Source organism: Falco peregrinus, chromosome 5, assembly GCF_023634155.1.
Source record: "Falco peregrinus isolate bFalPer1 chromosome 5, bFalPer1.pri, whole genome shotgun sequence".
Taxonomy (NCBI): domain Eukaryota; kingdom Metazoa; phylum Chordata; class Aves; order Falconiformes; family Falconidae; genus Falco; species Falco peregrinus.
This window is the reverse complement of record NC_073725.1, coordinates 10,497,480-10,524,728: the sequence shown is the minus strand read 5'-3', so window position 1 is coordinate 10,524,728 and position 27,249 is coordinate 10,497,480. Positions and strand designations below refer to the sequence as shown.

At 41.9% G+C, this 27,249-nt stretch overlaps 1 protein-coding gene across 6 annotated transcripts in view; it reads left to right on the top strand.

Moving 5' to 3' along the window:
* The window catches only part of THRB (thyroid hormone receptor beta), a 161,293-nt gene that overhangs the window by 82,589 nt on the left and 51,455 nt on the right, over window positions 1-27,249 (top strand). For 5 of the 6 annotated variants that reach the window (XM_055804950.1, XM_055804952.1, XM_055804951.1 and 2 more), the window contains one exon: window positions 27,004-27,068. In XM_055804950.1, the coding sequence (XP_055660925.1) occupies window positions 27,062-27,068 (7 nt within the window). In that variant the 5' untranslated portion in view covers window positions 27,004-27,061. Of the gene's footprint in view, window positions 1-25,763; window positions 25,787-27,003; window positions 27,069-27,249 lie in introns of those variants that run through there. The other variant, XM_027782738.2, reaches the window with a different exon arrangement.

Sequence of the window (27,249 nt, the reverse complement as noted above, 5' to 3'; positions counted from 1 at the left end):
TAAAAACAAAACAAAACAAAACCAAAAAACAAATCAACCCCCACCACCACCCCTAAACTTATTCATATGTACTTAGGCAATTCTGGCATAACATAAAAGCAGACAAAAAAAGAATTATGTCCAGTGCAGCAATAAAAGTTGCTGTAACCTATTACCCTCAAATTAGGTGAAAGTTGTGAAGTCTCTGAGGATGCTATTAAAGAATTAATTGTTAACATTTCAAAGAATGTTTCAGTATTTAGTATTTTGTGATTTGGAAAGTAAAAAGTTAACTCTGCTTGTGATATGTCATGGCAGAAAGTCTGTTTCTAAACCAGGTTCATTTTCATCTATGGTATTTGCCTCTCTGATATTTATGTGTGCAACTCAAAAGATAGAGAATGAAAATTCTTTCAGGTTAAAGCAAAGATATGCACTGATGCACAGAAGGTGCACAACCCTATTTCTTCTGGATTTGCTACCAGCAATAGAAAAAAAAAATACTAAGGCAAACTTATTTTTGTGAGCTGAACATAGAGAAAATGACATCTGAACAAATTTTGTTTGTACCCAGTTAAACTAAGGGTTGTCTGTGGGATTAAATATGTATTTCAAGACTGTGATGCAGTTCATGTGATGTCTCTTCAAACACTGAGTATTTGTTGGTACATAATACATCTTTTTATTGTGGCATCTTGCATTTTAGTGATGCTTTTTTGGAATGCTCTTTTTCAAAGGAAAGAAAATGATTAATCTTCACTCTTAAAACCCACATTGTTTCACTTTTCAACTCTTTCTTGTGATTTTGTTTTCTGACTTACCTATTTGTGGGTCTATGCAAAAATATGTAGTATATAATAGTTCAATTTGTGGAAGTTTTTCCCTCCCCCCACTTCCAATTTTGCACTTTGATTTGCTCAGACCTTGCCTTCACTTTCTTTGAAAATGTATATACAATCAAAGAACGTTACTTTAGAGTAAGACTTCTCATGGAACATGCATTTCTAGACCTGAATATTCTTAGAGCTTGTTATTTTTTCAGATTTAGGATCTTGTTCAGACTGTTCCAGGAAAAGTAACTGGCTGCCAGCATTAGAATCCAGGGAACTAGAACCTGGATTTTTTTTGGAAAACATCTTTAGGAGAGGTGTCTGTGGCACTTATATTCCTGCTTTCAAGTATTTTTACCAAGGTTGATCCTTAAGAATTGGGTTTTTTTTGTAAAATTACAGTCATAAAGCCAGGAAAAATGCCCCTTCTAGTAAGCACTAGCTGATTTGCTTATAATTTCTTTGGTTGAACATCAATCTGTAACAATATAGTCACTTTTAAAAGGACATCCTAGTTGCATATGGTATCTTGCAAGTGAACCATTTTCAGTATGTTGCAGTTGTTACCTAGAATAAGACGTAAGATTTTCGTGTTTTTCTCTGTATGTCATTACATGTATCTGAACCTATGAATGTATTCGAATAGTTATAAGTATGTCAAAAGCTAAGCACTGTAATACTTATGAGACCGTGGATTTTTCTTCTGTTAGGAATTTCTCAGTTTTAGCACATAGAAACTTTTGTGCTGTGTTCCTTGCATCTCATGTCATAACACGAGAAAAACCAAACCATAAAACAGGGTGTGAATAACTGTACTTTGGCCTTTGTCTGCTATCCACTTAACCAGTGAGCCAAAATTCTTTAGACGTGACAGTAAAAGCGCAATATTAAATCATCAGCCTACACCTACTGCTCCAGTGTCAGATACACTGTGACAATATTGCTTTATTGCTATGTGGGAACATGAAGTGAAATACATTAGAGCTCTGTTAACAGAGTGTCACAATGACATTTTGAGTGGAAAATTACAATTTTTCTGAATGAAAAGTTCAATTCAAAACCTCCTGGGTTAGGTAAGCCTGTGCTAGACTCAGGGGACAGTTCCCTCATGACCCTGTTTCATCCTGGCAGACTGCTCTGTGTGAGGTGTCTGGCGTTGCCTAAGCCAGCGGGTAGGACACGCTCCCCCAGCACCGGGAGCCGCTGGCCCTGTACCCCCCGGCTGTGCCTGAATATCCCGGGGTCCCCAGTTGCACCTACATTTCAGCTTCTCTGAGAGGCTGCAGGTCCAGGGGGTGCATGACCCTGGCTCCCCAAACTGGGTTTTCTTGAAACTTTGGCTTATGAGACATCAGCAACAAATATAACATCAACAGGGAGGACTTTTGTCAGATGTGGAGAGAAACTATGCACAAACCCACCAAACGGTGCACTGCAGCCCGCTCCCTCCCAGCTGTGCTGCTGGTCACCCCAGGCTGGGTGCTGTCACTGTGTCCTCCTGCTCCTCCTCCAGGCTCCTGGCCACAGCTGACAAGTGCTGCAGTCCTCCCACCATCCCGCTGGAGGGAGGCCCTGATGGCTTCTCTTCCCCCACGTCCAGCTCCCGCTTTGCCATGACACTTGCCAGAACCTGCAGGTTTTTCAGACTTCAGTGTTCCTGTCAAGCTGGGTGAAAGCCATCCGGCAGGCAGAAGGTGTGGATGGGGCAAAGGGAGGGAAGGTGATGGTGGAGTAGCGCACAGCCACTCCAGTAAACCTTGTTTCCTTAGGGAATTGCATTGGAAAAATCCTCCTCTGTCCCCTGAAGCTTTGAAGTCACCTGTGAGCTTGGAAGCCCTCAATGTGGGCTGCTTCATTGGTGTTAGGCTTGTTGGTTTCCTATGCAATGAACTCTTAAGAAAGCTACCTTCTCCATTTTGAAAGCTTTCTCCCCTCTCCCACACCTCCATGCATTTTTATTACATTGAAGAAAGAGGGAAATAATAATTAAAAAAAACCAGATATGGCAAATAACAAGCTTGTAAAAAAATGTTTTTTCCATAATTCATAACCACTCATTTTCTGACAGCCAAATTCTGTCACATGTACGTAAAGAGCTGATCAGGATGATGAGTACTGTCAAACCACAGCTACAGTTTAACTCTGCGGCGTGGAATGAATGGGAACAGGGAGTCAATTATAATTTAGGATTGTGTTGTTCATCGTGCAGGCTAAACAGCATGGCTTAACAGGGAGAGGTCAAAATTCACACGTTTACCCGGTTCTCCAAGGGAGGCAATGATTTGCAGAAAAAATGTGATCCGGTTATAATCTACTTGGATTTCCAAACATTTTCAATAGGGTTCTTTCCTGAAGGCTTATAAAGAATTAAAGCTGCCGTGCGATGAAAGGGAAACTCTTGTCATGAATTAATAGCAGGTTAAAAGTTAGGAAGCAACGAGGAGTAAATGGTCAAGTTTTACAATGAAGGGAAGTCACCAATGGAGTCCCGTAGGCATCAGTCCAAGCATCTGGGTGGTTCAGTACCTGAAAAAGGGGGTTAATATTGGAGTAATAAAGCTTGCTGACAGAGCTACAGTCAACTGAGAAGAGCTGTAGAAGGATCTGACAGTATTGAGTGTGACTGAGTAATAAGATGGCAGAGGAAACTCAGTGACAGTAAATGTTAATATTTTTAAAAGAAGAAGAATTGCAGTCATAGTGGACTTGCGACCACTTAGGAAAAAAGTGCTAGTGTTTCATAGATGCTTCTATAAAGGTAACAACTGAATGCCCATCAGATGTAAAAAACAAACGGAAGTTTTCAGGAAGGAGACAGAGAAAAATGCCATATTCTCCATGTTTCTCTGTGTAGGACTGCATCCGAGTGATGCGATCTTCGTTCTGACCTTTTAAGAATTTCTTGTCTGTAGTGTTAGAGCACATACAACAGCACAATATTTTCCATCTTTAGATGCATCTTTTTCTGACATGCTCTAGAAACCCTGTAATACTGAAGAACAAATGAAGATAGACTCAGAATTTTATTCCTTTAAATTTTTCCAATATGAATTAGAGTATCAATATTGTTAATCTTACTGCTAATTAAGAAATAAAAGTATGAAGAGCGTATCTGAAAAATAAAATGTGTAAAGCCCTATCTGTATGAAATCTCATGCTGGGAAGAATTACAAATGTAAGTAGATTTATACTAAATAGAAGTTCTCCTTAATAAGTAAGGGTAGGTCAGCTGGGGAGCGTTCTGCGTACTTTGCTGTAGCGTGCCTGTCTTCCATTATGTTTTATTGCAGGATGTGTTAGTCTCGTAGAGCTTTTTGAATGGGTGGGTTCAGATGTATGTGCTCACAGCTCTTACACCTATCAAACCCTGTACTTATTCCTGAGCAATTTTACCCAGGATAACTTGTGCCTGTAGGTATTAAGTATTAAGCACCTGTATCGTGTCCATAAATATGTAAAATTTATGAGTTTTTCATAGGTATTTCACAGGTAGAATAACTTATGTATTTTGCATAGATTTCAGTTATTCTTTAAGTTACAAACTCGTACATTGTGTGGTATGTGTACTGCATTTAGTGATTTCCACTTCTTCCTCCCCGTCTGTCTGAAGGTTTCAGATATTTAACAGGAGAAAAATATTCTAATGATACATTAATGATTTCATTAGTCTTTGGATCATTTGTTTATGATTTTATATGATGTTAAAAGTTCCCAATTTTTAACAAAAATATCTGCAAAATTCTTTGTCACCTACAAAAGGCTTGAAATCATTCTGACCAGACTGCTCTTCAGAATTATGTAGTGGCATTCAAGTAGCTTAAAAAATAATTATTGCTTCCCTGATACAAAAAAAAAAAAGATAGGTTATGCTAATGTTGTTCTAATGTTCATTTAATATATATATAGAAATAATAAGTAATTTTACAATTCACATATACACTCCGATTTAAATAGAAAAAGATTGAAGTTGAAGAAAAGCAGAATAAACTTTGATTGATAATCAGCATGTTTTTTCATGGAAAAAGTAATGCAAAGATTGCCACTGTATAAATAGATTGTGCATAATGAAAGAAAATGTTATTTCTGCATTACTTAATTTCTCATTTTTCTTCCTGACATTTTGAATCAAGCATTAGTCTGGAGAACAGATTCAAAATATCAAGAGGTAAAACAAAAAGCTAAACTTTGTCTTCAGGATGTAGTTTCATTAACTTGATTGGGCATTACTCAGAGCAGATCCATTTTTAGCATATTGCATTTGCATACTGACCTTTTCTGCACTGTGAATGAAAATCGGTGCTGTGATGTGTTGATTAATCCCGTAAAATAACATTTAAGATTTTATTTAAATATATTCTTAGGTGAACAATAATGACATCAAATCTAGTACAATTAAAAAAAATCCATTACAATAATAAAAATAAATCTGGATGGCTTCCAGATAGTAGAAATAGATGGTCTTGCAAAGCTAAGTCTTATTTTCAGAAATGCTGACTGACATTCTCCTTCTGCCTTTGGTAGCCATCACTAAAGTGCAGAACTGTTGGAAGTTTAACCATCTTATGCAGGATAGATCTAGACATTAGGTCTGAAATGGGGGAGTGCATACATTTGCATGTGTGCATATACTGACAACATTAATTTGGAAAAATACTGGCTAACGACTTGAGACAGAGTAGCTACTCCAGGTGAGCTACATAAATGGACACTTTTATTCCTCTTTCAATGTGATCTCTAGATAGTTTAATTTAAACTGAAAGCAGACTGACTCCAGAGGAAATAATCTGGAATAGTTCAGGTGTAGATTGCCCTAAGTAATGACTGAGAAATACATATGTAACTACGTTGTCCTCCTGAGGTCCCAGGTGGAGTACCCACTCCAGTTTCACATCGTAGGAGAAATAATGAGCAACAGGAGAGAGTCTAGGCAAGAGTGTCGAGAAGTATCAAAGGCATGGGAAGCTTGAGTTCTAAGCAAAGTTTTAGCGAAGCACAGCAGCTTAGTTTTGCAAAAAGATGATCGGGAAGATCATGATAATAGGTGACATGAAATGCATAAAAGTTAGCTGCGAGGAGGGAAAGCCAGCATTGCCTGTGGATATAGCAGGACACTGGGAGTTGAATTTACAATAAGAGAACTCTGTATTGGGAAAAACACTCTTAACTAAAGGAAGAGGTGATCAATAGGAAGAGGTTGCTTAGGATAGGTAAGGCGTTTGAAGCTAGCATAAATGGGCATGGATTTACAAGAAACATACACCAACTAGCAAATCTCTTAGTACCCACATGGTGAGGTGTTCGTTTTGTCTCAGGTAAGATGTGCTAAGGTAGTCCTGATAGGTAGCCTCCAGTATACCAGAATTTATGTAAAACCCTGTAAGATGAAAACCCTTTCAAACTTTTCTGTCCCTTCACCCTGCACTTACGGCAAATCCTGCTTATGAATTACGGCAGCACCCGCCCTGCTAGCATGTCCGTAGGGACAGGCGAAGTAAATGCACCGCTGGACTGGAGCTGTTGCCTTTGAATTGAATTGAATTTGAATTGAAAGAATGAACTTCAGACTTACCGAAATGCTAAAAGCTTGTTGAAAGCAGCAATTAAATTCTTAATGCAAGGCTTGAGGATGTTTCATTGCTGTACACAAATTGGGAAAATACATGCAGATTGTACTGTTTCAGAGAGGTTATTCGGTGTTTAACTTTCTGCTATGTTTCTTGGAAAGAGGAAGCAAGTTTTCCGTCCTTCACACTCCGACGTTCATTATGAATGCCATTTGCTGTACAGCCTACTGTGGCACCTTCTTTAATTAGCACTTGCATTTTCTTCTCCTGGAGAGGATTGTGATAGTGGCAGATTTGATGTTTTTATTACCAGAGAGATGGGAAAGGCTCCTGTAACTTTTATAACTGATCAGCTGAGGCAGCCTGGTTGCCCGTGGTTCCTAATGAGCAGCGCATGACACAGTGCAGAGTATTGGCAAGATTAACGAACCCAGGCTTCCTTACCAGCAGACTGACTTGTAATAGCAATATAGAGAAGGAGCGAGAGCATTAGCACATACCCAGTAATGCAGCATTACACTGAAATGAAAATCCTTTGCAACCAGCTACAGAAACATGCTAAAACACCACGTTTGTATTTGCAAATAGTAATTCATGCAAATGGATGCAGACTGACCACTGCTAAAAGACTGAAGCCCTAAAGGGGGAATCAGCTATAGACCCTATTTTTGGAAGGTATTCCCATGTGGGAGAATAGATCAGAATATGCTCCCCTCCAAAAATGTTCCAGTTCTCTTGGCAACAGCCAAGGATATTTTTTCTTAGTTAAAGCCCTTGACAGTACCTTTGTGACATCTTTAACAGCTCCCCTTATTTTATGACAAGAAATTATTATCACATAAAACCCCCGAATCAAATAATAGTAATTCCAATGTCTTCTAATCAGTGGATTCCTGCAAAGTTTTCCTCCTTATTGGTGAAACTTTTTTCTGCATTCTTTTGTTTGGAAAGCCAATGACACTTGTTATGATTTCTGACTAAGAATTTGCAAATACCAGATTTTCATTTGAAGTTCCTGATTTGGCGATACAAACAGCTCTAAGGAAGCATAATCTTTTGGTAATCTTGAAATGGTGAGGACACAGAGAGACTCATTTGAGTTGAATCACGTATTATAACCATTCAAGTCATACTTTGGCAAGTAAAGTGCTTAAAAACACCCACTGATTTCTTTATATTTCCTGACTCTTAAGGAAGACCAGAAGGATGAAACGTTAGGAGTCTGTATGAAGGGGAGATGAAAGAAGACTAACAAACTAAAGATGGGCTTTATCCTGCGGTCCCTCAAGGAGCTGAGCACCTGCCCACTGGAGGGACCAGTGACTTTATCTGGAGATCAAAACGCTAAGCACAGTACAGGAGTCCTTTGTAGGTAAATGCATGAAGGTTTTGCTTTGTGACACCTATTTCTCAGAGCCTGAAGATTATTTCAGGCTCAGTTCTTGGGGTTCCTTATGGCACTTCTACATGAACCCCACTCCAGCTGCCCACAGCGAGACATGCCTTGGAGAGAAGTGAAGGTAACTCCCACCCCTAAGCTAGTGGATTGGGGCTGATAGCACTCACTTCTGGAGCCAGGCAAGTCAGATCTGTCCCTGTCTCCCAAAAGCAGGAGGAAATGCCCTACACACAGCAGATCAGGTTTGCAGCAGTGAGACGTCCCTGTCTCTCCTCTTCTGTGATCTGATCTCCAGCTCTGTGCCTCCTTGCTAGGAAGGTAGCATCAGCCACGGTGGGGGTCTCTCGGTAGCCCTGCTGAAGTTGTTGTTCTTTTTATAAAAAATACTTAAATATTCCCTGAAACCACAGAAAGAAAAATGTCAGTCTCTTCTGGGAGAAATCTGCGCAGCGTGAAACTGAAATCAGCCTGGAGTTGTTTTACATGGATTTAAAAAAAAAAAAACAAAACAAAACAGAACACAACAAAATAAATATCCATCAACTGTGAAAGAATACTGAGAAAAACAAATATTCACCAGCATCAAGTGAGGGTTCGTTTGGTGAATGCGTAAAAAGATTTCTTCAGGAGGTGAATTACATGGTAATACAAATGTTGTAAGGTGGAAGAATATTTCAGAAATCAGTTATCCAGTTCCAGAGCAGCTGAGACTTACAAACAATGACTGCTCAAAGCCAGCTAAAATTTCAGCTGAAGCCCTCGCTGTTGGTCAGTGCATTTGAGTTGTGAGACAGTGTACCAGTGAGGGCTGCGGAACTGCAAATGCGCAGCGCGCTGCTCTTCTCCTGGGTGGTGTAGGCAGCTTTCTGCTCCAGGCTGCTGCCTGCCTTGCCTGCTGCCTGGAGCTCTCTCTGGTTTTCCATGAAAGAATATAAGCAGTGGGTAGAAGTTCTCTTGAGTTAAAGGGAACAGGATCAGGCTGTGATTCAGGATCAGACTGCTTGTCGGTTTTTTGCTTTTGCAAAGTCAAAGTTGGGGATCTTGTCTTTATCTAGCCCATCTGAAACAGGGAACCAACAATCATTGTAAAGGGGAGCTTCGCTTGTGATCATTCTTGTGTACAGCTACCAAATGTTGTATATGGGCCCCAAATAAAATCTGAGTTTTAGAACAAAAGCCTGGAGAACCATGATTACCCCTGCCTAAGAATGACGGAAAGGCATTTGCCCGTATATTCATCTTGATTTTTTAAAAATCAAACCAGTGCAAATTCTTTCCATCTGATATCATTATTTTAAAATCTGTTGGGAATTCAGTAGTTCATAATAAAAAACAAAAATTGTTTTACCTGCATGTCAGAAGTTTTCCCCATGCAGTAACCATTTTAAAAAAGCATACAATTTATTTTATGTTATTTTATCTTCTAAATGTGATTGTTGACACTGCATGCAGGTTTATCTACTTCCAAAGTATTGGCTATTTCAGTGATGCACAAATCCCAACAAAGAGAGCTTTTTCTGTAGCAGCTTAAAATTTCGTTCCTATTAAAAAGCACACTATATATATAAAAAAAGACCCTCTTCATGCGAGAGCATTAAAAAAGAATGTATGGTACTGTTAAATATTCCAGTGGGCTGCTAAACCAAACAAGAAAAATGCTGGCAATGGCTAACATTCCAAATCCCAGATTCTTCTTAGGAGTGCCTGCATTCACCAGCGTTACACAGCTTTGTGCAACTGTGTGCATTTGTAGCACTGAACGGTGCTTTGCTCAGTTGTAAATGTTCTGTGAACACAGGAGGTGCTATTCAGCGGAGATTCATTTGCTGCCTCTGAGAAAATGGAACAGGTTTCATAAAAAAATCCTTGTAGTGAGTAAGAGGCAATATATTTAGTGAAGTTTCTGAGTTTGTATCCACTGTAGATGTCTTGTTGTGGATCCAGTCAGATTTCTTTCTGCAAGTTGGTCTCTGGATTCTGTTAAGTCTTCTCCTTAATGAACAAGCCCCTTTTTCTTCTTTTTGTCTATCTCCAATTGAGAGTTTTAGGACACCCTTTTTATTTTTGAGGATACGGACTCTCATAGATGAATTCTTTTTCCTCTCCGGTATCTGACTTCATATTCGAAGCAAACTTCAGAAGCGTAGCCAGCACCCGAAGGCAGCACATCTGTCTGCTGGAAAACTAAACCTTAGTTAATTCACCCATCAGCATCAGTAGTCTACACCCTCAGTGGGGGTGTTTGGATGCGTATCTCTATAAGGATAATGTGCTACATAATCTTTTTGAGGATAATTTGTGCAGTATCTAAAGATGGTAGTATTTACAAGGAAAACCATGTCTGTATAAAACCAATTGAAAAAAGAACTAAGGGTTATTTTAGAAAAGTGCCAATGGAAAATACAGTTGGAAAGGAAGAGACTTCTGTTTTCACCTACTCCCTATTGTCTCAAAAACAACGCTTTCAGTGTAAGAGTGCAATAATTTCACGTAGCATTTTTCTGAAGAAATATGGGTATTTCGGTTTCATTACCCTCTTGGCTGCTCACTGAATTTGAAGGCGTTAACTCCTTCTTTGGGACTAGGCAAGCAGTGAAGTGGCTTTGGATGATTTTGCCGGCATACATATGTTGTGTAAAGGCATATAAAAATAATCATCCCCTCCTAGCCAGTGAAATTATCCTGGCAAAGCCCCTAATACATATGAAGCTATGCCAATGAAAAAGTGCCGCTGCCTCTGTCGGTTTAGCTGAAACCATTCTGGGGAGATGACGCGGTGTTGGTGGGAGAGGGTTTCCTTCTGCTGGTGTGTGTGTGAGGAGGAGGTCGGGAAGAGGCTGACACTGTCAGGTCTGGCACAGGCACCACCACAGCAACACTGGATGCTCAATCCATCCACCTGGGATGTTCCCCTGTGCCCATCCTGCCTGGACCTTCCAAGCACTCCCAGCAGGTCAGCACACACGTGTGCTCAGAACAACAGGCTTGGTCGGTTGGTCTGATTTAGGACAACAGGCTGCAGTGGTCAAGGGCATGGCCACCTGATAGATACCACCAAGCAGCCCCGGTTAACATTATTTGCCTCTGCTGTTACCCCTTTTGTCATGTCTTGACCCTCCTTTTTGCTGCCCTTGTGTCTTTTTTCTCCACTCCAGTCTCTTCCCAAATAAATAACCCGCCCTTATCTGCGGTTTTCCCCTTTGATCCCATTTTTTCCACATTCATCCCAACTCGGTATTTCAGCCACGATTGCCTAGGGAATCCTGGCCTTAGGTGACGTGATGGGTCCTGGTGGCCCTGCGTGGTTGTACTCCCCAGCAGGACCTTTGCCCTCCCCTCATCTGTGACATTCAGCCATTTCTTGCCAAGCGTCCCTTCACCCATCAGTGAAATCCAGCTGGCCATCACTTTTGTTGGCAGCATTGCCAGCGTCCTTCTGCCCGCCTGGTGTCCTTCCCAGAGCTAGGAATTCCCACCCAGACTTCACAGGTGGGCTGGGATCAACATCTGGGACCCTACAGGAAGCTTTAAAGCAGACCTTGGGCAGCGCCATGGGAGCAGGAGAGCAGTGATCGGAGCAGTGCCAGCAGCCCTGTGACCTGTGGCCGAGGGCAGCAGCTCACGTCAAAACGGCAGGCGTGAGCCAATTTGGAGAGGTGTCAAAGGGGAGCTGGGTAATGTCCCTAAATGATGTATTCCCATGGGCAAAAGTTTTCGGCCCAATTTTGAAAAAGCCATCTTGTTGCCACTGTTACTGCTTCCAAAGGGTAGATGTCCAACAAAGGATCGACCTCTTTGAACCTGGTGAAGGAAGTAAATAAGAGGCTAAAGTGAAGGAATAAACTTGGGTGGGCAGAGGAAAAGGCTATCCTTCATAAAATACAAAAGTGTGGCCCCTTGCCCAGGCAGACTGCATAAAGTAAAGTAAGGTAAAAGTTGTGTAAGGGTTACAGGAATGATGGTCCCAGTAAACTTTACTGAGCCTGCTCAATAAAAATGAGTGCACATGAAGAACAGAATTTGGCATGAGAAGCTCTTTGTGTCCTAATCCGTGCTGGAGGAACGTGGTACAAAATAGCTGACATCAATAGAAAGATGCCCTCTACCTCAGTGGGCCTTCCAGCAGACCTTTATCTTTTCTCTTACTATCTTAATACTGGCAGGATGACTAATACAGGCAGATATCCTAAAGCTGACAATGACATCTTAAATCTGTCCTGGAAGATTGAACAGAATATTTGTTTCTACAGCTGTGCAGGGTTTTCATGAATTGTAGCCCATTACTCAACAGAAAAAGTGTAAGGATGAATAAAACCAAAATGAAATACATATAAAATGTAGTAAAAGGATATATGATTTAAAAAATAATTTAAAAAAAGAGAACTGGAAGAGAAACATGTATTTTGGCTGTAGCTGTTGACCACAATAGCTCACAAATAAAGCCCAGCGTGGCTGTGAATTTTAGCAGATGCATGGGTTTGTAGTGATGTCAGTTTGTTCAGGAGAGAAGAGATGTCTGTGTTACTGAAGCATTTCCAATCATCCAGCACTGTCAACTTCAAGCGCTCAAGAACTGTGAGTCAGGTCATTACTGGCAACTCTACTTTTTCATTCTGAATTTTTAAGACTTTTTTTTTGTTTCATTTTACTGTCGGTATGTGAGCAAGGACAGCACTTTATAGTCTGCTGTACCCTGACTACAAAGCTGTAGTTTCTGTGCCTGTTCAGAAAATCCTAATAAGTATACCAGTCTCACTTTTGAGAGATCTACAAAGATGTTTTTTAAAAAATAAGCAGCTGGTTTTAAAACATACCTCATCCTGTTTCACAAATCTTTTTTTTCTGTAATTTGGTTAGGATACCTCAAAGAAAATTCTAATTTTAAGTCATTATAAATAACTTCTTATGTAAGATTCTTCAGCAACTTCACAGATAGTGAAAAATAAGCCCTCTTCAGAAGCTAGTGCATTTTGTGCTTCCCTTATAATCAAACTGCTTTGTTGTTCAGGCTGAAGCCTCTCAGTGGATGGCAAAACATGAAAATAAATCTGGAATCCTGTTTTTCCATAAAAAGCACCAAAAAGTTGGTTGCAAATACCTTTTTTTGGACAATATGAGGTGTTCTCTCATTCTGTCAATGTTTTCAGGGGTTTTCTAGTTAATCTATCTGTTTTTCTTAGTGAAAATACTGTTTTGAATCTCACAAAAGAACAGCCCAGAAACCTCCATGCTGTATTTTTTTTTTCCACAGAAATTTCACGATGAGCTTTTGCAATCGCCACATATTGTATCTTGGCACAAAACACTACCTCTGCTTATGGTTTGCATCATTAAATATCAGATTGGCTGCTCACTGTGTTTATAGGATACAACAAGAAATAGCCTGTTAAATCTGGCTGGTTGGTAAAACTGGTGTTTGTTGAATCATTGCACTACTGTGTTCCCACATCATACAGAGAACAAAATCCCATAAAACTAATAAGCTGTAAAATAGAATTGAAGTCAATGGCAAAGAATATGGCCAAATGTAGTAAATAAATTGAGAATAACTTTTTTGAAGTCTAAAAATGTGATCCCCAAAGTGTAAACCTGAAATGCGATCTGTAAAACTTTTTGAAGTAAAAAATGCATGCCAAGCATATATAATATTAATAATAGCAGTTCTGATGGCTTATCTGTAGATCTTACTGGCATACTGTTGTAACTGAAGTATTATCATCTCCACCTTATGGATGAGGAAGCTGGGTTACCGTAAAAATAAATTTTCAACACGGAACATGAGGCAGTGCTGACTCCAATTCCCACTGCAACTCCCAGCTTTAATTATTTTTCTGTGAGCTTCATTTGTTTCTCTTCATGATACAGAACTCGTTCTTTCAGCACAAGGTAATTTGGGTAACGTTGAATGTAGATTAGATCCATATATTAATACTTACGAAACTTAGTAATTCTAAAATTGCTCTGATAGATTAGCTCCTTCCCATCATTGGATGGGGAGATGTCTACATCCTTAATTTAGATCGGTGTGTCACTTTTGACAGTATTTTACTGCTCAAGCCACTATGGAAAGCAACAGGAAAAGACCGTCTCTGATGCTTTTTTAGCACATTTCCAGATAAGCCTGATGGGAGGTATGTGAACTATCACTTTTAAGATCGTGTATTTCCACTGTCCTTTCCAATATCATGTGATGCTGCTGAGGTAAATCATGGGAAGCCTCATTATCAACAGCGCAGAGATGACATACCTTTCTGCTTCTCCTGATTGATGAGAGTGGCATAAAAACTGGCTCTGGGTGTCTGGCTAAAATCAAACTGCATGTTAGTTAAGTAGAGATGATGCTAAACAGAGTTAAATCTGCTGGAAAAGTAGCGGTTTCCATCTTGCCGTGTTTGGGAGTCATTTTGCTTGTGGCTTCTCCCTTGGCTCTCTTTGGCTTCTTCATTTTCTGCATTTTCAGGGCAATTTTTCCTGAGATAAGCAGAGAGAACTCATCTGGTAACTTCACTTGAATAATCCACACATTTGTATCTTCTGTCCCTTACTAGTGCAGTGCATTTACATAGAGCTTTGGAACAGAAAACTGCAATTCGTTGAATCTATCCAGTATGCTGCGCCACTGGAAGCGCACCCCATTTTATCACTGTCTTGCCCCTAGGGCTCCATACCAGGGCAGATCCAGTATTTTCCTGCTAACCTTTGAAGTCATCTGTGCTGGATGTCTTCAAGTTTTCTTTGAATGGTGGTTGTCCCTCTTTGCAAGCTGCATCCCTGAAGGATCTGTTCTGCAGATGGCAGATACACAGGAGCAGGAGGCAAGGAATGAGTCATTAAGGCCATGGCTTTGGCGTTTGGTAGTGGAGCCCCCAGATCTGATATCCTTGGGAATGAAATGCAGCGTCCAGTTTTCCTGTTAGACATTCACACAAACAAAATTTGAAACTAGAACAGAAGGAGAGACTGGAAAATTGGCAAATTGGAAAGGAGGAGAAGGGAGAGAAGCGAGAATTATGTTTTAAAAGAAAAGTCCGGACCATTCCACTAACTCAGGAGAGCAAAGAAACTGATGCCACCCTGGTGTTAACTCGATCACATACCATTGTGAAGCAGTATAGTACTGAGAGTTTAAAGAACTTAGTAAAAGGCGTGGATAAGATCCCCCCTTGTATTTTTGGTGCACTGTCTGGGGAAAGTGGGTCTGCTCATACCAGGGTTTTGCTTAGGACAGTGGGAGGATGCTGCTTCCATAGAAACTTCCCTCTGCCCTCCTAGGACCCCCAGTGCTACTGTTTTGACAAATACATGCCTTAAGTCCCAAATACTTTACCTCTGTTAGGGGTTGAATGCAGGCAGTGGTGAAACTGGAAAGATCTGAGGGTACAGAGCCAACAACTGGCGAACCAGGGAAGGCGAAAGAGCTGCAGATGTCCAGCTCCCACCTTGAGCAAAGCTGGTGGTGCAGGACAGGGCTTTACAATTGAATTTCCCCTGCTTGTTCTTTCCCTGCCATTCTCCCGGAGGCTTGGGCTGCTTGTGTGTTGTCTCCAGCGTGAACCTCTGTCTGTGTGCACCTAGGCGCAGGCCATCACAGTGCTCTGCTTGTTTCAGTGATTTGGTTTTCTCTGTCAGTCTAAGCTTTTGGAACATCTGCTCAGAGCCTTATCATCTCAAGATCGGTCACAGATGGGTCATATAAAGATGGGTCATATAATATTAAAGAACATTCAGAATACAGCTGTTAGGAATATCTTTCTGAGTCTTAATTCAGTTCCATTGCTGCATCTTTGCCCCTCCTTTCTAAGCAAATGCAAGCTTTCTGATTGCATCCTTCCTCTCTGTACAACAGCTCTACCTATTTATTGGGCTTTTGATGGCTTCTGCCTGACAGGCTGTACTGTCCCTGAAGACCAATCCAAAGGCTACTCATTAAAAATTTAAAAGCCACCACTGCGCCTTCCATTCTGCTTTGTGTCGTTCTGCAGTTCCCTCATCTTCCTCTGCACCTGTAAGCTTTGTCTCGCAGTGGAAGTGCTAGAAAAACAAGTGCAGATGTGGGGTGCTCTGCTGAAGTAGGGTACAAAGACTGGGGGGGTGGCAAGGTGAGCTCCCCAGGCACGCTGCCCGTGGAGGTGTGGAGCTGCTGAGATCGGCGAGGAAGGCGTCGGGTTGAATGCAGTGGTAGGAATCTGGCAGCAACAAAATGCTGTACTGGAATCTTCCAGCTGTTGAGTCATGTCTTGGTACCCTGTAGCCAAAGGTAAAATGCATAGATGACAGAGCAGGCTGAAAAGGTTGATTACAGCTTCCTCACTGGACAGAAAGAATGTCTTTTGGAAGGGTTGTGTAGGTCTTATTAAGGTGTGCTCCATAAACTTGTGTAATTTTGTAGACTTTTTTTTTCTGGTGGGAACAAGGAAGAAAATATTCAACATCTAGGCTAATCTTGGATTTTAGTATTATTAACGAATTCCCAGAACAAAGTCTATGTGGGAAGTCCAGCTTGCTAAATCTGCCAGCTTTCATACGTGGTCTTTATTATTTATTTGACCAATAGTTACGTTTAGGTAATTTAGCAAAGGTGTGGACTTGGGTTCTTGCTGGAAATTTATTCTCATTTCTCATCAGTACTAGATTCTTGGCTTTATTTAGTACTAAAGGGAAATCGACCTTACCAATTGATATTGCTGTTCTCTAGAACATGCAGCAAGGACTTTTTAGTGCCTTTCTTCAGTGTATAAGGATCCAAATACAAAAAAAAAAGTTGTAATGGATTGTGTTATCTTTGGGGGTGGAGTTTCCCCCCAGTTCAAGACTTACAATCTTCAAAGGTGTTTCAAAAACCTTCAGAAATCATTTTAACGATTAAAAAGTAAGTTCAGTGCACAGAGTCATAAATACTCTAGTTGATTGCAAAAGGCATAAAGCCCTGGTGTGTTCCAGTGGGGTGCCGTTTTATGAGACAGGGTGACCCTCGTCTCCCTGCCCTTCCCTCCTTGCAGGGTGGGCTCCTGCCGCTTTGTGCCAGCTGCGGTGCTCGCCCACCACCTCACAGGGCTCAAACCCAGCACAAAATGAACCAGCAAAGAAGTGGGTACTTTCTGCAGGGTCGGTGAAGCGAGTCAGGTCATGCAAGGGGTAGAAGGGGAATGTACTACAGAGAAAAAAAAATCTTTTATGTCCATCCTCAGTTTTTATGGTGTTTTATATGAAGGTATTAAAGTGTGCTCTCTGTCGTCCCCATGCGTAAAACTCCCTGTTCCCCATGTGTAAGATCTTCTCTATTCCCTTTATTTGAAGCTTTTAATATAAAGCGTTGCATTTCATGGAGCTCTGCTATGCAGCAAAGTAGGCATTGTGGTGATAGGTATTTTCTAGAACTATCAGCATAAGTATTTCTTTATTAAAAATGATTTCAAAAAACAAAATAATGCCCAGTCTGATTATATGCAAGAAACAAAAAATGCCCTCCCACGTTTGCAGTAAACTTTAATCCATTAGACATTAAAACAAAATCACCTAAGGAAAGCAGCTTAACTCTTCTTTATCTTCAGCAACTAAAGCAGTTTTGCAGAGCCACCTGTAACTCAGAGTGGTTCAACAGCTCCCCACTCATGACCCCGTACAACCATACCAGGAACTAAATAAACCCTACTTACTAGCAATTAAAGTGATTTAATTTAAAACGCAATGACAGATACATAATGGATTAATTACAAAATAAGTAATTAGCAAATAGGATGGAAAAGGTTAAAAGGTTGTGGACTTCTGTTGTTTGTTTAAGAGAGATAGCGAAATCATCAGCGATTAAACTTTTTCTTTATTTTGGGGCCTGACTATTATTGTTAGCTGTAAATGAAGCAGCAGACGAGAGGTTCAGAAAAAAAAAGAAGAAATTGCTGTTTTATCGGACATACTGAAAGGCCATTGTTGACACTGAGGCTATGTGATTTGTTTCTAGTCTGCACTCAAAATTAGGTTGGCTTCTATAATGTTTGTATTTAATATTAGGATATATGCCTCTTCTGAAAAGAAGTAGTTGTCCTCTCCACTCTCCACAACGAAGCCCCAGTGAGGGCAGGAAAAAAGGTGCAGGGAGCGAGAGAGGTTAGAGCACACCTCTGAGGCAACTCTGCTGCCTTAAAGAATAAATGAGTGAAGTTTTTTGTTGGGAATACACCATAATGTGTTTGTTCTCCAAAAAATGAGGATAAAGAAGAACAGGACTTTTAATAGGGTAACTTCTGAGCTGTGAAAATCCTCAGCTGAATTCTAGTTAACTTCATGCGGTTCTGGTCATATATACAGAGCCATTGCAGAGGGTGCAAGCAATCTTCTGTTAAAATAAGCAAGGTAAGAGCTTCTGCTTCATTTTCACAGGTATTATTCCTTCTCTCCATGACTCCCGTCTGCCCAAAACCATAAGCAAATGGGCGTTTAGATAGTTTTAATAGTCATATTTTATAACCACCAGCTTATTGCCAGGTAACTTGAAACCCTTTATTTATTTATAATAATTACAAATATATTTATGTATCTACAAAACATGTGGTTTATATTTTGAAATTTCAGAGGGGATGTTTGCAGAAAGCTTTTTCTAACTTGAGCCTGATTGTTAGTGAAGTAATTGAATTTTTTCTTTTGAAAAATAAGCTTTTGGGTAAACCTCAGAAATATCAATATGGGATTCTCCATTTCAAAATATCAATTAAAACCAGGCAGGAATTCTCCTTTTTAAATATAGCTGCCCTCTAACCTAATCACATATCCACCAGCAACCGTTAGCATAATTTAACCAAATTTTCCGTAACAGTCACATTCTTCCAACATCCCTTGCTCTCTTTTGAGCACGGTTCTCATGCGCTCACTTTGCTGTCACTTTACCAAGCCATAGTTAACTCTCAACCGATACATGTTAGTCCAGCCCCTTAATCATTTAACTTTACTGTCCGTACCTCCTTTTCTATTATTCATACTTTTTTTGTGTCTCTGGTGCCTTCATCGTGCCTCCAGGGATATTATCTGCCTTACTGCTTGACATGAGACCTGAACCTGCACATCCAGAAATGCCCTGTCCCCTTTTGGTGTGTGTCGCGCTGTCAGCATCTGTCTTATGGGCATTTCCCTTGAGCTGCTCCTGCAGTGGCAGGCAAAGGCTCCAGGACCACCAGTTCGACTTGCAGAAAGGATCTGCACAGACTTTTAGCTAGCCTTTACCCCCCCCTACCATAGGTTTTGCTGGCTAGGGATACAGATTTCAGAAAACAGCTAACTTCTTGTTCTGCTCCGTTACCTTAATGTTGTTGAAAATAAGCTTCTTCAAAGTTTTCCCCCACTTACAACTGAATTTAAGCCATACGTTTCAGGTCTGGAATCTGTGTAGAACATTTCAGAATTCAGTGGTTTTGCAGTTCAGCTATCAGTTTTTAGGACATACAGATTCAGGTTTGGAAAACTCGTCAAGTTGCAAAACCCATGAGGCTAAATCCATAACTGTAACAGCATCTCTTGTTCTCTTTTCCAAGGGTCTCTGCAGAGTTCTATATATTTGCACAGTGTAATTCAAGGCCCACAATACAGACGATGAGTTTTCAGTATTTAGAATTATTTTTTGAACTAAGTGGTGGCTCTTTGAATGTCTGGTTAAGAAAAGCAGAAAGCCTAAAGCTGCATTAATTCTGCTGTTCATATCTGAGTCCCTAAGAATAGCTCAAACAAATGCCAGTACCAATCTGTAGGGTAGTACTTACCCCTATTCAGAGTGACATTTGTAGTTTAGAACATACTCACTTCTGCTTCACTGATTTTTTAGACACAGCGTATATAAGATGCATGGACAAAATGCATTTCTGTTAACAAGATTCATCCTGGTATCTCCCCTCCTGACATTTAGAAAACACTCTTTTTTTCTTAATCCATTTCATCATGAGGGTGGAAAATCACCAGTTTCAATGAAAGTCTTTGAAATTTAGTATCTTTGGGATTATCTGCTGTTAGTCAGTTGTAGGGATTTACTGGGTAATTCAAGACAGCCTTCGTCTAATACACGCTTCGCAGTGAGTAATAAGAGAAATTAGCATTGAAGATAAAACTGTCCCTGGTTGAAATCTCAGGGAAAGCTAATGTTTCATGAGTTGACAGAACAAAACAAAGAAGAAAAGTTTTATGTCTAAACAGTTGTGTGAATGGAACTCCCATACGCTGGAGGATGAACACGTAAGCCATGAACACACAAAAAACACAGGAATAAACACTTAAATATGAGGCCTTTATCCCTTTTGCTTTTCTAGCATGCTTGGCCCTCCAGGATGCTTGTTCAGCTGGATATTTATGCAAGTAGGTAGAGGTCTTTCTGAACTAAGGTCTAAATCTGTAACAGTATAGACATAACTTACACAGATCAGCTACTCTTTGGCAAATCTGGCTAGCTTGCACTGTACCACTTCATGTTAAGAAAGTCCCCCACAGGGAATAAAGCACTGGTTATCAGAATAGTTGCTAAACAAGGCTGCTTCCAATTCTGTGCTCCTCTCATGCCCTCCTGTGTACACATGTAGTAGGCCAAAGCAAAGTGCTAGGGAGCTGATGTTTCTGCAAGGGGATGAAGTAAAGCAAAGAGAAGGCTACGGTCCACGATGCTGACCAAGTTTTAATCCAAATATAAGAAGACTTCTTAGAGCCCTTACATCTTAGGGCCAGTTGACAGCTCCGCACCGTGATAATAAGTGATTTGAGATACTCTGTAAGTGAGATAACATTACTCATTTCTGTAAGTCCAGGACTAGAGAACTGTTACGTACTCAGTTTTCTGCTTGATGCTTAGGTGGTTTAAAGGTAATGTTGCAGTCTTCCCCCGTGCACTTTCGATGATACCGATGAGACTACCTTTCTAGTGTGTCCAAGCTGCTGGGAAATGGACAGAAATGCTGACACTCTTTTTGGCTATGTCAAAATAGATTATTATGTTTTCCATTAGCTTATAAACAGATATATTTACCCAAATACACTAAGACATTAAGTTTTGATGAATTCATAAAACCAACTTTTATCTTGCTTTTATTTTGCATTATTTAATTTTGTGGTCCTCTGTCTATTTTTTCTAGATACATTCAAAACAACAGCTTTATCATTCAGCCTGTCCTGCAAGCCGTATGCCAGAACTGAAGTCCCACCAGTGGGGGACTATAGGAGGAATGACTTCGTCCATCTAAATTAACTTTGCTCATCCTGCAGTTCTGGTTATTGAAGCACAAAAGCTTTCAAAAGACCCTGTAAAGCAGTGAGGTTACCGTTATTATTTATCAGGCTTATTGTCTGCATATAATCATTTTCTGGCTTTCATGCTGTAAAAAAGCTGCTGATGCCTGCACAGAGACAAGGACATACCATATTATGGTCTGTCTGACGCAGAGCATCCATAATCTTGACTTGTTAGTGCTCAGCCATTTTTAGAGCATTTAAGAAGCAAGTTTAAATAGGAAATTCTGAGCCTAAAAGGTAAACCCAGTACTCTGTTCTAAAGAGCACATTGAGTCTGTGTGAGGAGGAAAGAATAAGGTTACACAGAACTACTGGACATTCATGTTAGAAAGCTTAGTAGCTCCTTGCCTTTTTGATCGAGTGTTTCAAGATAGATTGCAAGTGTTTATACAGATAGTGCACCGTGGTTTTGATTTTATGCCTTACTGCATGTTTTTGTGTCCTTGTGAGTTGAACTAGACTAGTAATAAAAAGCACGAGTCGAAGTCCACTTCTGAGCTTGTGCCTACAAGGGAGTTCTCATGGGGGCTTTTTGTTAAGCATGTCTAGAAATCTAGATAGGTTGTCATTTCTCGTACAAGGCACAGTTGTTCAGTGTGTTTTACAAGGGAGAGAATACTGCTTGCTCATTATATAGGTACCATGTACCATAAGGCATAGTCTAGTACATTTTTCACTGAGTATGTATTAATTCAGAATCTTCTGTATAACTCTGCTCTAAAGCGCTAATTTTGCCTTGCTATTAAATATTGAAATGTTAAATATTGAAACAAATCTGAAAGTTCAGTTAGGCATCAATACAGCCTAAAGGCTACCTTGTCATTTTTCCTCATGTGGAGTTGCTTCTTTGATTTTTCACTAAAGATGAAGTTAAAAGCGGGAGCAACTTTCATGGGAGGGAGTTTGCAGAAAATGTTTAGATGACACATCCCATAATTCATCACTCCCAAGCCAAAACAGCCCCCGAGAAAAACAAAAGTGCCATAACTTGTGCCAGGGCAGAGTGTGAGGGGCTGATGTCCTGGGGCACTGGGTCTGACTGCTGGAGCTCTGCCCTGTGCCCCGTTACAAACCCTGTGTGCTCTGCTATCCTGCTCCTCACCCTCGCCTGCTCCTCGCTGCATCCCAGGACCTGGGCCCGCTCCCACCCACCCCCGGGGTCTGCCAGCAGCCCTCCCCTCCTCTGGGCACAAGGCTCCTCTCCCTGGAGGCAACCCAGCTCCCAGCGAGCCAGGAAGGGCGAGCGTTGTGTAAGTGTTGTGTAAGAGTGCCGGGGATAAGCCAGACATTGGGTCCTTCAGGTGGGGTTACAGGAGGGACTCAGGTGGAAGATCCGGGTCTCCCGTAGCCCTCCCTCTGGCTTTTGAAAGGGGATGTCAAGGGACAGGCTGGTGAGGGGCAAGGAGCTGGGCGGCTCATCAGTGCTTCTGAAAGGTGCAAAATCCCCTTCCCCGCCTGTTGCTGCCTTCAGAAGAGGTGGGAAGCAGCAGCGCTGGTTCCCCCAAGCTGTGCCAGGGCTTGCCGGGCAGCCTGCAGTTCACCCTGCGGGCAGGGACCGGGATTCAAATGGCAAATTGCTGTGCCCCCCTGCCTACAGACTGGCAGCTGCCATTAAACCTGCAGCAACAGGGTAAGGTCAGAAACATCCTCATCCCCAGAGCAGCGCAACCCTTTATATAGCCATTGGTCATCCAGTGCGTTTGTATGGAGGAGGAGGCACTTGGTGAGAGTGGGAGAATGCTTAACCACACTCATTAATGTTAGTTGGTTAATTGCCTTTCATTATGGGAGAAGAAGTTTTGCACTAATTGGTGGTACAGCTTGACAGCATTTCTAGATTGGAGACCAAAGCCTGAGAATTAGTTCCAAATAGCACCTTTTCAGGCCAGAGGAGATGAAGATCCCAAAGATGTATTTTTTTTTTTTATTTGGGGCAAAATAGGGATATTCTTTTCCTGATGCAGGGCTGTAGATCTGAAATGTAACTTGGTATCAGAATGGAATCAACATTTTGCTACTTTTATTTGAGGTATCCGATACAAATGTGAGCACTACCTTGTTAAAGAAAAGCAAGAAAAAAAAGTAGGATTGAACTCTGGTGATGGAGAAAGATCACACTACCTGCTCCGCGGCCTCGGCTCTCTTGTGGGGAGATCATGTAGGATGTGAGATAGCAACCTCTGAAGTTAGTGCTGCGTGCTCAGGGCTTGTGACTCACAGCCATGAGACCTTGGGTAGCTTTGTGGGCAAAGAGTGCTTGACACACAAAAAATAATCTAATGAAGCCTGCTCTCTGTGATGTTAGCAAAGCTTACCCGTAAAAATTGTGTCACTTCTGGCAAGAAAGAAACTTACTCTGCAACGTCCATGAAGACTCCCAGACATTATTGGCCTGATGTGGTGGAGCCTCGCCTGTGACTCACGCGCGCTCTTCCCATTTGTGTCTGTTCACGTTGTAGACTGAAGAAGAACCTGATTTCCTCCAACGTCTTCCACATATGTGCCTTCAAGAGAAGTTTGCTGTAATTAATGTAGACACCAGTTACTCTGCTTGCTCATTTAAAGTAGCAACCGTGCTGGGCTTTCAGAAGATGGTCAAGGTTTTGGGTGCCAGAACAGATAAATAGCTCTGTACCTCCACAGTGTTTCTGTCCATGCGCATCATTCCTTAGAAGGAAAAAGCAGAAAATTACTTATGGCATATAAAGTGTGGGATAAAGGCCATTCTCTTAGAGAACATTTAAGATTATTAAAATCACCGTCAGGTACAAAGCAGGTGTTACAAATGAGCTCGTTTACTGTGGTTCTTTCGGTGGTTGCTAAATCTGCCTGGTGGAGGTGCTAGGTAGGTGGGATGCTGTGCATTCACAGCACCACCAAGACCTGCTCCGAGAAACTTAATGTCTGGGAGGGTGCGAGGAGAAGAGGATGTACTCTCTCCATTTTAAACTGTGGGACACAGGAGGACTGTGCCAAAGCCAGATACGTTAGTGTAATCCTTTAAACAAAAGACTATCTTTTCCTGCAGTCATTTCATAATTAGTTTTTTTACACAAGTGACAGCTGCCTTCATGCCAAGTCCTGCTCTCATCAGGGAAAATGGCAAAACTCCCAGGATAGCTAGAATATTTTTTTTATACATAATTCATTGAATAACTTTGTATTTCTCCTCCCCCCACCCCTTTTTTTAATAGATCGGTGCAAAACCAGTAATTTTAGGGTAAGTAACTAATTATTTACAGGATGAGCAGCATTTTTATTTAAAATGCTCAATTGTTTACTGCAAAAGCACTTGTGTGTCACTGAGTCACCAAACCACAATGAAATTCTGGGAAATGGCTCATTGTTGAGGTTCACGGGGTCCCATGACATGGGGGGTGTGTGTGTGTGTGTGTGTGTATGTGTGTCAGAGTCTGATTCTAATTGGGAGGCCCGATCTAAATTTGTATCCTCTTTAATCTTCTGATTGACAGACTGTGAAGGATTTTGAAGTTCCACAAGATGTCAGCAGCAAAAGAAAGATCTTGTGTTGTTGCCTCTGGTCGTGTTGTTTGTACATGGCAAATACCAAGCGGAGTATTTGCTTTTCCCTGAAGAGTTTAAGGAGATACTGTCTTTTCTGAGAAAAGCCCAGGCAGTCTCGGGTGGTTTCCTTGGGAGAAAAGACAAAGAGATAAAAATACGTTGTAACATGTGTGCTGGAGGATATTTTACCAGTCCCTGCTGTAAAACTTTTGGTAGGTTTTACCATGCGCTTGCTTTACAAATACAGTCAACATTATGGGCTGAGGTTCCCCCCGCCCCCCCCCCCCCGACCCGCCTTTTTTTTTCTCTTGGGTTTGCTTTGTTTGTTTGTTTGTGGGCGTTGTTTTTCTTTGTGGAGTGTTGGTGTTATTTTGTTGAATCCTGAAGCAATTTGAATCTTGGAGGAGCAATTAATTTAGTTTGAAGATTTCCCAGATATGCCCGGCTAATGTAATGAGGCATAAAGCGATGAAAAAGACAGGGAGCACATTACGGAGGAGATAATAGAGCTGTTAATTGAGAGGGTCGGGGTTTGGGTGGGAAGCGCCCGCCGCAGCGCTGCGGTGCCCCGCCGCTGCGGGCTCCCCCGCTCCCCTCCGGGCTGCTCCCGCGCCGCCGCCAGGGGGCGCCACCGCACCGCATCGCACCGCACTGCGCGGCGGCGGGGCCGGCCGGGGCGGGCGGGGCCGGGGCCTGTGCGTGAGAAAAGCCGCGCAGCGGGGCAGCACCGCGCCCGCGGGCCGCTCCGGGAGGGCTGGCTGCGGTTCTCCGCTGCGGCCTTCCGCTGCGGCCCCTGGGTTGGGGGAAGGCCCTGGCTCCCGCCCCGTCTGGAGTAGCGGGACGCCGAGGGGCACCTGGGGCGAGGGGCCGGGGCGGTGCGGGGGCCGCAGGGCGCGGCGGGGCGCCCGGCCGCCATCTTGTGGAGCCTGCGGAGGGGCCGAGCTGCCGGCAGCCTTCGGCCCGGGCGGGGGGGCGGGGGCTGATGGGCTGAGGTGGAACTGCGAGGCAGCGTCCCAGATGCATTAATTACACGGTACATGCGATTGCTGCAATTCACCTGCTTTCTCATTCTAGCGTTGTAGTCTGTGACTAAATAGAGCAGCTGTCCTTTCAGCCTGCTGTTCGTGGAGGGTGTTTACTTCAAGGACAAGGAAGGGAAGCGCTCCCCGTGTGAGGGGAAATACTGACAGGGCTGTGGTGCTGCTTGGATGGCGAGAGATAAAGATCAAAAGGTTGTTAACGTGTACCAAAGGACAGTTTCTTAACGTAAAATGTCGATCAGGGCGATCGAAGAGAGGTTCTGCTTCCCCTGTGCAATGTCACTTGCGTGCAGACGTTAGAAGATACGCGTTTCCTGACAATCAAGCGAGCGTGACTGATCCCAGGCTAGTTTTCCACTGGCATTAGTGGGGTCAGTTGTAGGCCCGGGATTTCTTATTTAAAAATTCTAATGAGATCTTGTCTCTATTCTGGAGTAATGCCTTTAGGATTGTCTCCACTTGGATTGGATTGTTGGCGCTTAAACCAGGGAGCGAGCTGGGATCATCCAGCAGCACACTGTGTTGTGGGCTGGGGTGGCTGAAGGAGGGAGTGCTGCCTGCGATGCCTCTGTTTGAAAAACATGGCTAGTATGAGTACAGATACTGCAGAGAAGTACGATGCTGTGACTGGTATCGGTGACTTTCTGTCCTGACACAAAATTAATGTGCAGGCCTTCAGACTTTGCTGCCAGACAGAAAAGGAGCGTGTATGTATGGACATATGAATGGGGGAGGCAATCTAAATACTAATACCATGACTTCAGGATGCCAAATACAGTTCCTTACAGCTGCAATTATCTCCTTAATAAAATCAAAGATGCCATTGTTCAGAAGTAATAAGCACATATGAATTACTTTTCTGCCAAATGAGTAAAATTACTATTTACATCTCAAAACTTGTAGAAGTTGATAGACTTCAGGTTTTCAAATGATTGAGGAAGAATCAGTGTACCTGTAGACAGCGAATTTCTAATCTCTGAGTCCTCTATTCTTACTGCTATACCAATGGGAGTATATCATTAGAAACTCTAAAATAAAAGAATCAGCTCCTAAAGTTACTCATTGGACCTAAAGGAACTTCTGCAAAAAAAGTGAGGTGAGGCAAAGTGTTCCATGAAGTGGGCAGATGCATTTCTTTTCTACGTCAGTAGCCACCAGCTTTTTGACCTTACTTCCAAATCCCTGTTACCCGCAACTCTTCCAGTCCACCAGGTTTTGGACCTGACTTGCACTTATCGCCTCATGCAGTTAAGCAAGGTGCATTGAATTTAATTTGTTAAGCCATCAAATGTGGACCGTGGTATTCAAGATCCAAAATGTTCCATCCTGTTTAAATGTTAATAGTATTCTGCAGATTTGCATTTATGGATGTATTACATGAGATTTTTTTTTCCTTTTTTTTTTGGCAGGTGATATCGGTGACGGAGGAAGAACGAGAATGATTACATATCCATAACTCCCAGCAGTATGTCAGGTAATTGTATTTTGTAAAAGCATCTACGCAGTATTTCTTGCTTTGCTGGAGTTATTATTATTAAATGTTTACTGCAAAATACTGCTCTAACAAATTCTGAATGCATTGGTGCTGGGAATTTAAATTTTTCCTCTACCCAGAGCATGGAGGTGTGAGGCACATAGTAATCTTCCCAACATTT